At 45.6% G+C, this 15,203-nt stretch overlaps 1 protein-coding gene across 2 annotated transcripts in view; it reads right to left on the reverse strand.

The window, feature by feature from the left end:
- The window catches only part of DOCK11 (dedicator of cytokinesis 11), a 175,127-nt gene extending 161,307 nt beyond the window's left edge, over positions 1 to 13,820 (reverse strand). For both annotated transcript variants that reach the window (XM_054580328.1, XM_054580327.1), the window contains exon 1: positions 13,605 to 13,820. In XM_054580328.1, the coding sequence (XP_054436303.1) occupies positions 13,605 to 13,706 (102 nt within the window). In that variant the 5' untranslated portion in view covers positions 13,707 to 13,820. The remainder of the gene's footprint in view (positions 1 to 13,604) is intronic.
- Positions 13,821 to 15,203: the final 1,383 nt, after the last annotated feature.

A 15,203-nucleotide genomic window follows, 5' to 3' on the forward strand; every position in this document is an offset into this window, starting at 1 on the left:
ATGTGAGAGAGAAACATAGATCGGTTGCCTCCCATACAGGCCCGGGATTGAACCCGCAACCTTTTGGTGTATGAGATGACACTCCAACCAACTGAAGACCCTGGCCAGGGCCCTCGTAACTTTTTTTTATCCTTTAGTTTCCTCGGATTAAATCTTTGTATTGCCTTCCCTTCCCCAACCCCCTCTGCAATCTTGCCCTAAATGGATTTAATCCATTAAAAAGAAATCAGTGGAAATAGGTTTTCTTTTCAATTCAAGCAACAGTTCTAAAAGCATTTCCCTTGGGATTTGAGCATGAACTGAGGAAAGTATCCATCTTTTCCTTTAGTTTGGCAGCTCTTTTCCATAGCTTAGCATGCCTTCTCTCTTCAGCTCACTCTTGAGCACACTTGCTTTCTAGTTCCTTCTGGTATAAACCACAGCCCCAGATGTTCCTGTTCTAAGGGATCAACTCTGTTACAAAGCTCATTGGCTGAATGCATATATAGCCCCCCATAAGCCACGAAGTTCAGATTATGGCCAATAAAAAAGCAAAAATCCCCTAGTCCTGGCCGGGAAGTACAGTTGCTCAGAGCATCATTCCTGTAAGCCAAGGTTGCAGGTTCAATCCCCAGTCAGGGCTCATGTAAGAGTCAACCAATAAATGCATCCGTATGCAGAACAATCAATCAATCTCTCTCACTCTCTCTCAAATCAGTAAGTGAAAAAAGCAAAAATGCCCAGCAGAGAAGCAGCAAATCGGTAAAATAAGCCACATTGAAGGGAAATACCTGTAATTTAAAGAAAATGAACACCAGTTTGTAAAGATATAAATAGAACTACAGTTAATAAATACCCTTTCATGTTTTAGAGATTAATAGTATATAAATACTATTAAGATAATTGCACTGAAAACATCTGGAGTTTTTAAAATAGATGGATTATAAGGAGAACTGAAATTGTTTTCCTATTCAGGTGGAAAAAAGGAAAAGGAACAGGAGATAATGAAGGCAGTTAATGTATATTTTGTCTATACATGTTTTGACACAAAATCTAAGGGTTTCCTAACTTTTTTACATAACGATTTCAGTGCATCACAGCCAGGTCAGTTATCTGAAGGAAAAAAAAAAGATAGGGTAGGCCTCAGAGAAATATAGCCATGGCCAACTAGAATCGATATGAAAATAGAAAATGCAGTCCACATCTATGATAGAGTACTTCTTCCAGGCATTAAAGCTCTCTGCCATCAGCCCATCCACTCATGATGGATATTTTTCTGGCCAGCGTAAGGAGGGCTGGTGCAAATGTGATCATCCAGGAAGCTTTTGTGGTGCGTGTCTCTAAAATGGCAGTGACTAGATTTGGTGCAGAGAGGAAGTTTCAATTTATCTCTCATTTGAAATCATTGTGAGGCCGGGAGGAATCCGAGAGATTTTCCAGTCCTCTCTGCTTCTCCAATCATGTGTTTTAGAAACCTATTTCTGGGAAAATGGTCCTGAAATTACGTTGGAAATGCAGGAAGGCCATGCCAGGTCTAACCTGACCTTCAGGATGGGTGAAGGGCCTCTAGCACAGGACACATGGGTGGTGTCTGGGGGCCTGTCAGCCAGAGTGTGAAACCAGTTATCCTCTTCTCTTTTAAATTCTCTCTCTCTCTCTCTCTCTACCTCTTTACTCTTTTCTTTAACTAAGGCTGGAAAATTCCATAGGCCTGAGCTGGCTAAGTGCCTCTCAAGTGTCTGGCCAGCTTGTATCCTGAAACACCTCAAGTCTGAAAGCAGTGCCCACTTAGAAGAACTCCAGACTGAGGGGGTTTTATGTGGGATAAAAATTCTTAATTACGAAAAATTTAAGAAAACATCCAAATTGAAACTGCAGATTGCAAGCCTCTAATGCTTTCTTTCAGCCAAAATTCTCAAAAGGGATTATGTGTCCTTGTTATTCTGTGAAGACTTCTGCACATGGCTACGTTTGCCAGTCTATCAGATCCCTGTCCCTCCTCCACCATAATGTCACTATCCATGCTGAGAACCCATCTGACCCCAGGATTCCACTATTCTTCAGCCTACACCAATGCCTGAAAAGAATAATGGCTTACCAAAGATATCTACAGCTTAACCCCTGGAACCTGTGACTGTGTTACATTACATGGCATGGGGGACTTTGCAGATGTGACAGTTAAAATGTGTGAGATGGGGAGGTTATCCAGGATTATCCAGGTGGAACCAACATAATTATAAGGGTTGTTCTAAGTAAGGGAGAGAGGCAGAAGAGTCAGTTATCAGAGGAGATGTGATGGTAGCAGCAGTACTGGTATGATGCAAGGTGAGAAAGACTGGACCAGCCTTTGCTGGACTGAAGATGGAATGGACCATGAGCCAAGGAATTCAGGCAGCCTTTAGAAGCTGGAAAAGGCAAGGGAACAGATTCTCCCCTAGAGCGTCTGGAGCAACTGAATCCTTGCGAACACTTTGGCATTAGCCCAGTGAAACCCATTTTGGACTTCTGACCTCCAGAACTATGAGATAATACATTTGTGATGTTTTGAAACGCTAAGGTTGTGGCTATTTGTTACAGCAGCTACCAGATACTAATAGGCCATGCATCTAGTCCAACCCTCAGCAGCACCACTAGCTAGACCTCGTCATCCTGGACACTCTGCTTCCTCTGAGTTCTCTAAGCAGATACGCCTTCACTCAGTCCACAATCCCACCATGTTCAGCTCAAGCTATTACAAGGTCATGGTTAGAAAAGGACAGCTCTCCTCGAGGCCAGCAATAAGACCAGACTTCATTCCTAGAACTAGACTACTGGCCAGAAAACCAAGGCATAGAGTTAGATGCGAGGTAGAGGATCAAGATAAGGACACAGGGACTGGGATGCTGACATCAGGGGACAAGGAAGAAGATAAAACCCAGTGACTGGAAATGGATTTTAAAGACAGAGCAAAACCAATGGCCTACAGGACTGGAGGCCCAGAACCTGAGCTCTGAATGAATGTGAGAGCCTTCTTATGGCCCCTGCTCTAGACCTGATGCAGTGCTGAACTAGCTATGGACATCACAGTAGCTTCAACTACATGCAGAGACAGGAGGGAAGGAGGCTGGGAGAGGGAGCTGGGCTTCAGTTACAGAACTGGAGCAAGAAAACTTACGGAATTCTCCTCTGGCTCTTCTGCGGGAGAATTCTGCCAGACCATTTCGCCTGGAAGGGGCAAGCAGAGGCCAAGATCCTCTGCAAGCAATCATGTCGGTCACTAGTAGTGGAGGAGCAATTCTCCCCACTGGGGGCAGATTAGCAGAGAGCGCCTTCTTCGCCCCATAAGCAACAGAGCATGATGACGTAGACAGTCTGCTGGATGGAAGGAGCACTATTGGCCCCTTTGAGCTTTTAGATAACGATTTAGTTCAATTTTTGAAAGTTGATTCAGAGCTCTGGTGAATGTATTTCTTGGTGGTAAATTAGGCACCTTAGAAGGTGGTATTCCCTCCTTCGGGTCTCTGGGAAACCATTTAACGCATCAAAGCATTAGGAACTTGTTAACCTATGAAAATAAACTGGTTATGCCAACAGCACTCTTCCCTGCACACCATGAACACTGACTACAGGTCCTACAAGGCATAAAGCTGGCAGTTTCTCAAGTGGGAAACTAAACTAACATAAAAGGCATGGAGAGAAATATATATGTTGTTATTTTTGGAAAGTGCTAACCCACTCGAAAAAAGTCATAAAAACAATTCCATGAACATGATCCTAGGGACCTCTGCAGGGCCAGTGTTCTGGAGCTTTTTTTTTTCCATACAGTTATTCAAATAGCAAAGAAAGGAAGAACAGCCAATTGCAAACAGTTCTCAAAATCCTTAGGCTTACTTTGGCAAAGAAAAATCTATACTGATCATGCACACATTTCTCAGTTAATAACCCCACCCTTCCCTTTTTTAATTTCTTGACCCCACCTCCTACTTTCCCACTAAAAGACCTAAGTTTGTTCTGAAATAAACACTATTTCCCAATAGAAAGAGATCATCATCAAAACCATACAAAAAGAGCTGCCTCCACCTGCTTTACTGTGGATCTGGTCCAGGAGCTATTACTTCTTTACCTAATTACTCCGAAGGAACCGAGACACCTGCAGTTCATTACCTGTTTTATCATTTAGTAAATATGGATGACCTACACCCTGCCTCACTTGAAACCATGGCTATTCCCCCACTTAGAGAATAAAGGTGACAACAATGTGGTCTGTGTTTAATCGTGACCTGTAAGAACATGCGAGGCCACAGGTATAACAGCATTTTTAACTTTTCATAAGTTTGGGGCTATAAAAATACAAGCTCTTGTCATTGTCTAAAAAGCATTTCCCACAAAGGCATTCCCCAGCCTCCTGACACATTTCACTGAGACACTTCAAATAAAGATGTTCCGTCCCAGAGGCTTGGAGAACACTTGACTTCTTAGTTAAATCTCACCCAGTAAAATGTTTCAGTCATTAGGGAAAACCAACATGATGGGAAAGCTGAAGTACAAGAATATCTTCAAACATTTCTTGGCAGCTTAAAACATATACAACCCAACATAAGCTGTCAGGAAAGGCAAAAATACAACTTCCTGTGAATGATAAACTCAATGGGCAATAAAAATAAGGTGGAGAATTGCAGGACATCATTAATAGCAAATTTAGGCCTGATCGTGTAAGGTTGTGCACAAACAATAATAGGTAAACCACATGTCACTGGAAGAACTGGCATAATTTCTACAGTATTGACTATGCTGGAAACCTATACACACTATTCCTAATAAAACTTATCCCACTGCCGCAAAACCAGAATAGCCAAATATAAAAGTACACTAATTTCTTAGGAGACTTTTAAGCTTTAAAATTTTTCCAGTTGGTTAGCTCAGTTGGTTGAAGTGTCATCCCATACCCTGAAAAGTTGTGGGTTTGATTACTGGTTGGGGCACATATCTGGGTTTCGGGTTCAATCCCCAGCCTGGGCGCATAGCAGAGGCAACCCATCAGTGTTTCTCTCTCACATCTATGTTTCTCTCATGACCTCCCTCTTCTCTCCTCTCCTTCCTCTCTCTAAAAAGCAACGAAAAAATGCCCTCGGGTGAAGGTTAAAAAAAAAAAAAGTTTTTCCAAAATAGAGCTTTAATAAGGCATTTGACCCTGGCTGGTGTGGCTCAGTGGATTGAGTGTCAGCCTGCAAACCAAAAGGTCGTCGGTTCGATTCCTAGTCAGGGCACATGCCCGGGTTGCGGGACAGGTTCACAGTAGGGGGCGCTCGAGAGGCAACCACACATTGATGTTTCTCTCCCTCTTTTTCTCCCTCCGTTCCCTTTGCTCTAAAAATAAATGAGTGAAATCTTTTAAAAAACAAAAAAAGGCATTTGAGTTTCAGTATTCACATGACTTTTGAAAGTGAGGATTAGTGAGTGAAAGAGATGACAAAATTTTGAGAGGGAAAGGGAAGAACGTTAAAAGTTCTGCGCTTCCATACAGAGCCCAACTCTCCTCCGTCCACACTTTGCATAAACCATACTGTATAGACTGTCAGAAAGGTGACTGCTTCTTTCAGGGGCCACACACACAAGCTCCCCAGATTGGAGGACCTTCTTCCTGGGCTTGGGACTGGGTGTTCCTCCCTACTAAAGGACTAACCTTCCCTCATCAGACTAGTCTACAGGCGAGTCCTGCCAAAGACACAGAGCCCTAGCTCACATCCCCTGGGCTCTTCATTATGACCAAGTCCAAAAGGAAATGGGTATTACCAAGAACATAATAGAGATAGATGGAGAGGGGTCTGCGAGCTTCTTTTTTCCAGGATGGGTATGATTCCTGGCTCAGCCATGTAGCTCACCCTTTGGGGAACGATTTGGAGCAAGGAAATAAAATTAAAAAGCAAGGGTACCTGCTTCCCTTCTGCCAGTTTACTTTCGTCTGTTGACTTGTAACACATGAAAGATTTCTCTTGCTCACCATAATGCCTGAGAGTACTTATGAGAGCCAATAGCCACCCAGTGTTTTCCATGTGCCAAGCCATTCTCTAAGTGTTTCATATGCAACATCTCCTTTAAGCCTTTCAACAAGGCCACAAGGGGGTTATTAAGGCACAGGAATACAACTGGCCCAAGGTCACCCAGCTAGTAAGTAGATAACGTGAACTTTGAACCTCTACTGGGTTTGAACCTCCCAGAGCCCACTCCAAGCACTCTGCTCTAACAAGGACAAACTTCCAGGCAAATTCCAGCCAAGTGAGACTGTCCCTTTGCCCTTCTTACTGCTCTGGGAGTCTCCAGGGCGGGGCCCCTGTAAGAGTCAACAAGGCATCTGGCTCTAGGTTGACAGAAACTACAGGCCAATGTTACCCATGAACCCCTCTGCACTCCTGACAAAGGAAGGCTAAAGGAAAATGAGATCTAAATCCCAAAGAGTTATGTATCATAAAATTACCATTACCGTTAGCGTTTACAGAAAAAGGGAAACAGCTCTAGCTACTTTTCCCTCCTGTGGTTTCTGGCCTTCCTTTCTGTGTTAAAAAAAAAAAACAAAAAAAAAAACCCTAATAGTTTTTCAACGTGCCTTACTGACAATTCTGTATCTCAGAAAAAAGCAAAACCAGGTAGGTGCACAAATGACTCCTCTGAATTCCAACAAGCAAGAGGGGGTCCTGAAGTGGAGGCCTGGAGATGTGGGAAGGGAGTAAGCATTTCATAAAGTCCACAGAGGTCAAGTAAAGGTAACTTACACATGTACACTACACGCGAATTTCTCAGAGTGTTAGACCTGCCATTTATTTTCCCCATCCCCATTTTTAAAAAGGCCACTGTAGTCAAATAAATGTGAGAAATGCATTGGATTAACACAGTTCATTAGCAAGTGCCTATTGAACATTGTTGAACCCAGAAAAGATCACAATAAAAGAGCTTGAGGGGTATGTCCGGTGGGGGGCAGAGTTACTGCTAACTAACTGAAAGTAGAGGGCAGAACCACTAGCCTCCTGCTGTGCTTCTATCTTCTTTTCTTTGCATACATCTAATCTCCCTTCTTAGCTTGTCAGTCCCCTAAGCACAGGAAACATCCTATTCAGCTTCTTCAGGTACCTGGTGGAGGCGGCTAGTCAGACTCCATTTTCCCACTGCTCAAACCCTGGCAGTGGAGCTGCCTAGGGGTGACCTAATTTATCATCACCATTCTAACGAGAAGTCTGGGGCTGGCCTCCAGACCATTCCTCCACACCCTGCCTCCCACTTCCCTAATCACACCCCCAATGGTGCAAACTTCTTTAATCAGCTAATCTCACTTAAAATCTCTCTACATCCTCTCAGCCCGAGCTCTTCCTCCCCTTCCTGATCCCACTTGGAACTTTCTTCTCTGCCTGAAGAACCTTGGTCTTTTGCCAAAACACAATGCTACACTGCACAGCCTTTCCCTAGAATTTTTCTCTCCACCACCTTGCTTAAATGAAACCTGGCTTTGCCCTGACGACCCCCTCAAGTTGAGGTAGGTTGCTTTCTTTTCCCTTCCCCCAGCACTAAACATGCTTTTCCCCCAGTTCACCGAAGCTGAAAAACCTCAAAGTCATCTTGACTCCACCTCCTCTGTTCTGCTCTTCCTCCCACTTCTTCCTTCCCCCCTTTTCCTCCCCCTTCAAGAGTTACCAAATCCTGTTGATTTGATCACTGAAACATCTCTCACACTTTCCCCCATCTCCATTCTCACTGCCTCAGTTAAAGCTTTCATTATATCTCTCTCTGGAACAACATATTTTAACTAGCTACCTGGCCTCCGGTCACCCAACACCGGTCCATCCTATGTATTGCTGCCAGTGCATTTCCCACTGAGTACATATTCCATTCCAGGCACTGGGTGCGGTGCTAGGAATAGAGATGGATACATAGCTTGACTTTTTCACTCATGTCTAGAATGGGTAAAAAATATTTCCCCTTCCCCCATTATATTCTGATAGACCCTTACAGAATACTTGTTTCCCCACCAGATTGCTCTTTTTTTTTTTTAAACTTTATGCTTCATTCATGTATCAGACACTTTCCATACATTACCTTCTTTAATCCTCTAAGAACCCCACAGGTAGGTACAACTATTTATCCCCATTTCACAATGCAAGCAGGAGACAAGAGGTCAGATTCAAGCCCATATCTGACTCTTGAAACTGTGCTCTGTCTCCCACAGTTTAAGTAGGACATTGAAACTTTGGGGCAAAAAAAGAGTCAAAACGGGATGACCATGATGGTGAATAATCTTGAAATCAAGTAATGTGAAAAATAAAGGAAAGGGCTCTATGGCTTTGTAAAGAGTAAATTAAAAAATGACATGGTGGCTGACTCCAAATATTTGAATGGTTGTCATGTAAAAGAGGAAGCAAACATATTCTGTGAAGCTGCAAACAGTAGAGCTAGACCTAGCCCATGGTGGAACTTGAGTAAATTTCAGCTCAAGAACCTTTTCTAACACAGCCCTCTAAAAGTCAGGGAATGCTGCCCTAGCCAAGTAGCTCGGCTGGTTAGAGCACTGTCCTGCTAAACCAAGGTTGTGGGTTTGATCCCCAGTGAGGACACTGCAAGAATCAACTAGTAAATGCATCAGTAAATGGAACACAGATCGATGTTTCTCCCTCTCTGAGGTCAGTAAGTAAAAAAATAAAAGGAATGTTTAAGGAGAATCACTTTTTTGTCAGGGATGTGGGTAAGGGATAGTCCTGCCTTGAGTGGGCAAGTGGTCTAGATTCTGTGCACATCCGACTCACCAGTTTTTAAAAATACAGATGCCTGGCCCCACCCCAGACTTATCAAAACAGAATCTTGGGGGTGGGGACAGTTGTTGCAAGATTACAAACAAGGAAATAGTCTGTAAGAAGGTTCACTCAAATCCTCAAAATAAGGAATACAAATGGCTAATCAACATACCAAAAAACTGTTCAAGAGGTCTCAAAAAATGCAAATTAGAACCTTGATGTACCATTCATCTCCTATCAGGTCGTGCTAATTAAAAAAATATTAATAGCGAGGCCCTGGTCGGGTAGCTCAGTTGGTTAGAGCATTGTCCTGGTATGCTGAGGTTGACAGTTCGATCCCTGGTCAGGGCACACACAAGAAACAACCAATGAATGCATAAATAAGTGGACCAACAAAATCTATGTCTGTCGTTCTCTCTCTAAAATCAATAAATTAAAAATACCAAACAATGAAGGATGATCACCTATGGTACACCTATAGTGAAATTTTGGCAGTCATTAAACATGATTATATAAGATCTATTATTGATTGGTGTGAATATCCAGAAGATATTGCGAAGTGGAAAAACTATTTTAAAGGTTATATATTTATTCAATCCATGTTTTCCTATATGCACATACATACACAAAGGAGACAGAAGAGTTTTGACATATATACGTTAGAAGAGTGAGTTCCCTCTGAGTGATAAGATGCTGATGATTCTTTTCTGTTTCCCTAACTCTTCTACAACACACATGTACTCCTCATATAATAAAACAACACCTTGCTTGGGTAGCTCAGTTGGTTAAGAGCATCGTTCCCATTCACCAAGGTTGCCAGTTCATCCCAGATGCTCAGAGCACATGTAAGAATCAACCAATGAATGCATAAGTAAGTGTAACAAGAAATCAGTGTTTCCTTCTCTCTCCCCCCATCAATAAATAAAAATAAAAAATAATAAACATTCCAAAAAGGTTTACTGATGATTAGAATAGGAAAAAGAATCAATCTAGAGAATTTGTTTAACATGTTCATCTTAGAAAACAAATTCTACTATTTGGTGCTTCAAATAGAGTTCAGTAGGGAGGCCTCTCTGGTTTTCACAGCAAACTCTACACTGGGCTTTTGGACACATCCTCCAGGAGAGGCTCACCCCAGGCCCTGGTAACCTGGAAAAGCCCAAAGGGGTAGTGAGACAATTGCATGTTTAGGGGCCAATACTCCGGTAACCCTCCTGACTCTCCGTTCATTCAGATGCAAGCTAAGTCTCTGAATTGGAAACTCTTGGTCAACAAGCCCATTGAAACTGGTTTTATTCCAGTGTCAGTTGTTTTGTCCTATATTAAGTACTTTCCACAAATTCCCCAAGGGAAGAGGGAGCAGGGGAGCTCCCTGATTCCTTCTCAGGCCTTCCCCCAATCCCAACCTAACAAACATTCCATGCAAAGGTAGTGTGTGCCAGGTGGGGAGAGTCAGCAGCTGTAGAATATTTTCAGCCCTTCCCAGCTTTGGGGGAGTTTTCCTCTCCTGGAGTTACATGAAATCTGGCTGGTGCCAGCCAGGAGACATTGCACGCATTACACTGCCTCCAGGGGCTACAACCCGTAATATCTAGCAACTCTTTCCTGATCCTCTGGAGCACAAAGAATTGAGGGTAAATTCAGCAGCAGCAAGCAATCAGTATTTAAACATCTAGTAGGTGACTTTCCCAGGCACAATGACTCCTCTAAAGGAGAGCAAGAATACAATAGGTTTATCAAGTGCCTTTGTTCCCCCAGACACACAAATAGCTATATCCTGAATTATAACAAAAACAGCGTTAAAACTCTGCATTTAAAACATGTACATATGTAAACACTTCTCAGTTAATCACATACATTCTCAGGTTATAATATTCCTCCCCAAGCCTCTCTTTAGAAATTTTTGCCGATGCTCAATTCTGTAATTACCCTTTTCCCTAGGTTAAAACTGACCTTCATAAAAATGCCAAACATACAGGAAAATGCAACAATGAAACAGTCTCTCTCTGTGTGCTTCATTATACAGTTAACAGATTTCAGATTTGTGAAAGTACTATAACTGAATGAAGATCTGGAACACACAAATACATGCTATGTATAGCCCGCACCTTCTGAATTTTTCAAACAGTGAGCAAAACGGAATGATGTTAGCAACATACCAACAAGGATATAATTGTAAAAACAAAACAAAATACCCAAACAGGAAATACTGTATATTTGTTCAGGTCGGTGAGTTTTCAAAGGTCTAGTGAGAGGTACCACCACAGTAAAGTTTGAACTGCTCTGGGAATGACTCCATACTTAAGTCCAATGAATATGCGACTCCTTATTGAAGCCTTCATAACGTGAATGCAAGTGCCACGGGTTTACAGCAGCGGGTGTGTGTAAGTCCAACTTCAGATAGCCCTAACAAACACTTTAGGGCTTAAATCAGAAAAAAAAAATCAGAAATTATGGAGGCTGCTGCAATGAGGTCCGCTGGCTCTCCGGCCACTGTGGCTTTGCTAACTTTGGTTATACCAGCTCTTTGTGTCAGAAAAGTAGGGGCCAAGAAAGGGAGACATATAGGAGAGTACACTCCATTTAAGACTGTTTCCTTATTTCTTAACTGACTGAACTGCTTTAACATAGAATTCAATAAGTGCTATGAATAACCTAAAATTGACTTGTGTATATATTCTGGGTGTTCTACTGACAAACACATGCACACAAGACAAACCCAGCCCAGGACGGACCTCATAAAAACAAATGGGAGGAAAAAGTCGTCCACATTCACCTGTAACTATAGGGCATCTAGCATTGTGTCTCGCACAGTAGAGGTTCTATAGATACTGGTTGATTGAGATGCCTAGAATCTGTTCTCCCCCACCCCTCAAATCTCAATGCAGATCACATACCAGTGTGCCTTGCAGGATAAAAATCTGTGCCCTCAGATCCAAGTAAGCTAGGCTGGCACACTCTCCCAAAAGATTCTCCTCTCACTAACAGTTTTTCCAGCTATGCCACAGAGTCAATGATTAGGAAAGGGCACCTGCACCTGTGCTACACAAAATTCTTTTTAAAACCTGGGCAAGAATGCTAAGGTTAACTTTTTGCTACTGAGGGTGGCAGGTCAAATCCCAGTGGAGGTTTGCGGGAGTCCCATGTATTCTCTGGAGACCATCTGTCCACTTCACAGGCTCTCTACACACAGTGTGGTAAGCCAGCCACCCGTGCTCAAGCAAGGTTTTCTTTCTTCCTGAATTTAGGAAAGCATTTTCTGGGCTAGGCAGATTGAATCACTTGTTAACAATTACCGAAGAAAGAGCCCTGGCATAAATGCCCTGCACACAACTTGCTTTCCTCTCTTAACTGGCTGATGACAATCAAAGTTTTAATCTGATCCAACAGGACCTCATTCTAAAATCGGTGAAACACACAATAAGCCAAATCCATTTAAACATTAAAGGTCTGGGTATTGCTCTGCTAAACAGCAGGATTAAACTTCCAAAGGTTCAGCCACGATAGAGAGATTTCTTTTAAAGTCACTTGGCTTTGCACAGTTGTAGCTATTAGGGATCGGATCTTTATCTCAAAGGTATATATTTTACCTTTGATCCTCCTCCATAACTCCCACTAATGTCAACTTTCTCCACTGTTGGGATCAGGTCCCTGGCCTCCCTTTAATGTTAGTTTTATCGCAGATTCTACAAGATCAACAGAAAAATTAAAAGGAAAATCTGTGAAGTTCCCTTCCGATAAGTTGCTTTAACAAAAAGAACTCACTCTTAAATGATGAAATTTAAACACAGTAGGCGATACGCTATAAGGTTGAGTGGAGAGACAAAAAACAACGAAAAACAAAACAAAAAGCCAAAGTAACAAAACAAACACTAGTTAACCAGTCTGATTGCTTATTTAGGGTTTGCTCGCTAGCCCAGAAAATTAGCAAGGAGTTTCTAGAAAACAGGAAAAGGGGCAAGTGCCCGTTAGCACCCATCCCCTTTCTCCAGAGTCAGACAATCCGGATGCGGCAGAGGGTGTGATGGGCGGGTTCCCAAGGGGTCAGCACGCTTGCAAATCCCCATCCCCCATCCCCAAGCAGTGGGGCTCTCACCCCAGGTTCTCCATCCCTGGGCTGGCACACCCCATCTTCTCCCTAATCCCCACGGCCCCCCATCTTCTTGCCTCTGGAGCGCTCCAGGGTCCCAGCCGACATCCTCGTCCTGAGTCGGCCAACCCCGCGCCCACTCGCCCGGGAACCCCGTTGTTTCCAATCCCCTCACTCCGCGGCAGCAGCAGTGGCAGCACCCCTTCAACAACCATCACTACCCTCTCTCCCCAGTAGCAGGAGGAAGTCGCTCTGCTTCCTCCGTTCTCACCGCCCGCCGAAGCTTGGGCGCCCGGGGCTTTTTGGGTGGGGTTCTTTTTTGTATACACTGTGTGTGTGCGCGCGAGTGTGTAAGTGCAAAACGCTCAACGCATCCTTCCGCCCAGGCTGCCTCAGGTGCGGGCAGAAGGCAATCGGGATCTCGTCGCGCCTAGTCCCTGGTTCTTTGTGGCGTGTCTAGGACCAGGAGGGGTCCGCTCCGCAGCTCACACCTTGGGCCCGGGCCCGGGTTCCGAGCCCCCGATCGCCCGTCAGCGCCCAGCCGGGCGCATGCCCTCGCCGCGCCCGGCAGCCGCAGCGCTGTCAACGGGCGCCCGGGACTCGGACCGCAGCCAGCGGCAGCTGGTGCGCAAACTTGCTGAACCAGAGACGGGGAGCGCGGGTGCACTGGGGAGCCTCCCGGAGCGCCGTTTCGGTCCCGGCCCCCGCGCGCGGGAAGCCACCCCGTTACTCTCCTCCGAAGCGCGCCCCCCGAGACTCCCCGTGCCCCGGCCACTCACCAGCACCACGGAGCTCCGTACGGCCTCCGACACGCTCTGCCGGAGCTCAGCCGCTGTGCCGGGCTTGCTGAGCCGTTTGGTGAATTTGCGCACTTCGGCCATGGCCGCGGGTGCAGGTTTCGGCGGACGTGCTCAGTGCCCCGGGCCGGGCCGGCCGCAGCCGCTGCTGCTCCCTCTGTTTACCCGCCAGCCGGCCGGCCACATCGCAGCGCGGCGCCCGCCGCCCCTCCCTCCTAGGGCTCCTCCCTCGTCTCCTCCTTCCCTCCCGCGCCTGCTTGCTAGCCGTCTGGCCCCACGGCGACGGCAGCCGCTCCCTCCCCTAGAAAAATCGAGCTCTGCGCGCGCTACCAGCCAAGGAGGAGGGCGTGTCTGGGAGAAAGGGTGTGTGGAGGCGGTGGTTGGGGGGGGGCAAAGAGGGGGGCGAGGTCACGAGGTAAGAGGGGGAAGTGGCAACAGCTCGGGCTCCGCCCGCCCCTGATGTTGCTGGTGTTGCGCACCCGGGAGGGGAGAAAGAGCTATTGCTCTTTTCGCCTGTTTGGTGGTGGTATTGGGGGGCGGGAGGAAGACGGGGGTTCAGGGATGTAACGAAGTGTCTCCAAGTGTGGTGTGTGCGCTGCCCCAGTGCTCCTTTGCCGCCTTAGAGGCTGCAGTGCCCGCCGAAGGGCTGGGGACCTTTGTGTCCCTCCCCACACCCCGAAAGCTCCAGGGGCGCAGGATGCTAGGGGATGGGAAACGGCGTGGAGCAGCCGCCTATTGTCTGCCTCGCCGGGGAGGGGTTGTGCCCCTATGGAAGGAGGGGGAGCGGATTTCTGGACCGACCGAGCGGCTAGCCTGGGTCCTCTCGCCGCCCACAGCTATTTTCTTACACAGTCAGTCCTTCAAGGAGGCCACCCCTGGAGGGAGCAGGCTGTAAGAAGTGGAAACTTGCCGTGGTAGTACCCCACCAACACCACCCCTGGGGCCAAGAGACCTGATGGTGGAGCCTGAGCCTGTGGCAGGTTGTCTAGCTCAGCAGTGACTGTGCACCAGGGGTGTGGTGGGGGTGGCATTGGGAAGGCCACTGCCTGATCTCCGGAGGATTTATCAGCCTTAGAGAAGCTTTTCCATGTGTCCTGCCATCACCTCTCCATTTCCTACTACTTTTCATTATCCTCTTCACCTTCCAAAAATTGTTTTCCAAAAATCGAAGAACATTTTCTAGCTAGATGTAAAACAAACATGAAATAAGAATCTTGAAGCACTAGTGACCCTGCAAAAGCTCCCCGAGTGAACGTCTGGAGAGGCTCTACTGGTCATAGCAGTTTCTATCTGGTTACTTCATTTGTCCAGAGTGAAAATGGCCCATCATTTCTGGGGAACCATGCAGCCCTTATAAGAGAATTCTTACCTCTGCCAGAGGGCACTTTTCCCAACTTCAAAGACCAAGCAGTCACACCTACATAAGGAACTTTGTTGTGGAAAAAAAAAAAGGGCATGGTTGATGGTTTCTGGTAACACAGCAAAGGCCAAGTCTCTTAACTGCAAGTCTATTTCAGCAGCCATCATATTAGTCTGGATGAAGCACAGATGCAGGATCCTAGAGGGCCTGGGACCTGGAAG

Source organism: Pteronotus mesoamericanus, unplaced genomic scaffold (genome assembly GCF_021234165.1).
Source record: "Pteronotus mesoamericanus isolate MK-2021 breed Mesoamerican mustached bat unplaced genomic scaffold, CSHL_Meso_final contig_57, whole genome shotgun sequence".
In the NCBI taxonomy this organism is placed as follows: domain Eukaryota; kingdom Metazoa; phylum Chordata; class Mammalia; order Chiroptera; family Mormoopidae; genus Pteronotus; species Pteronotus mesoamericanus.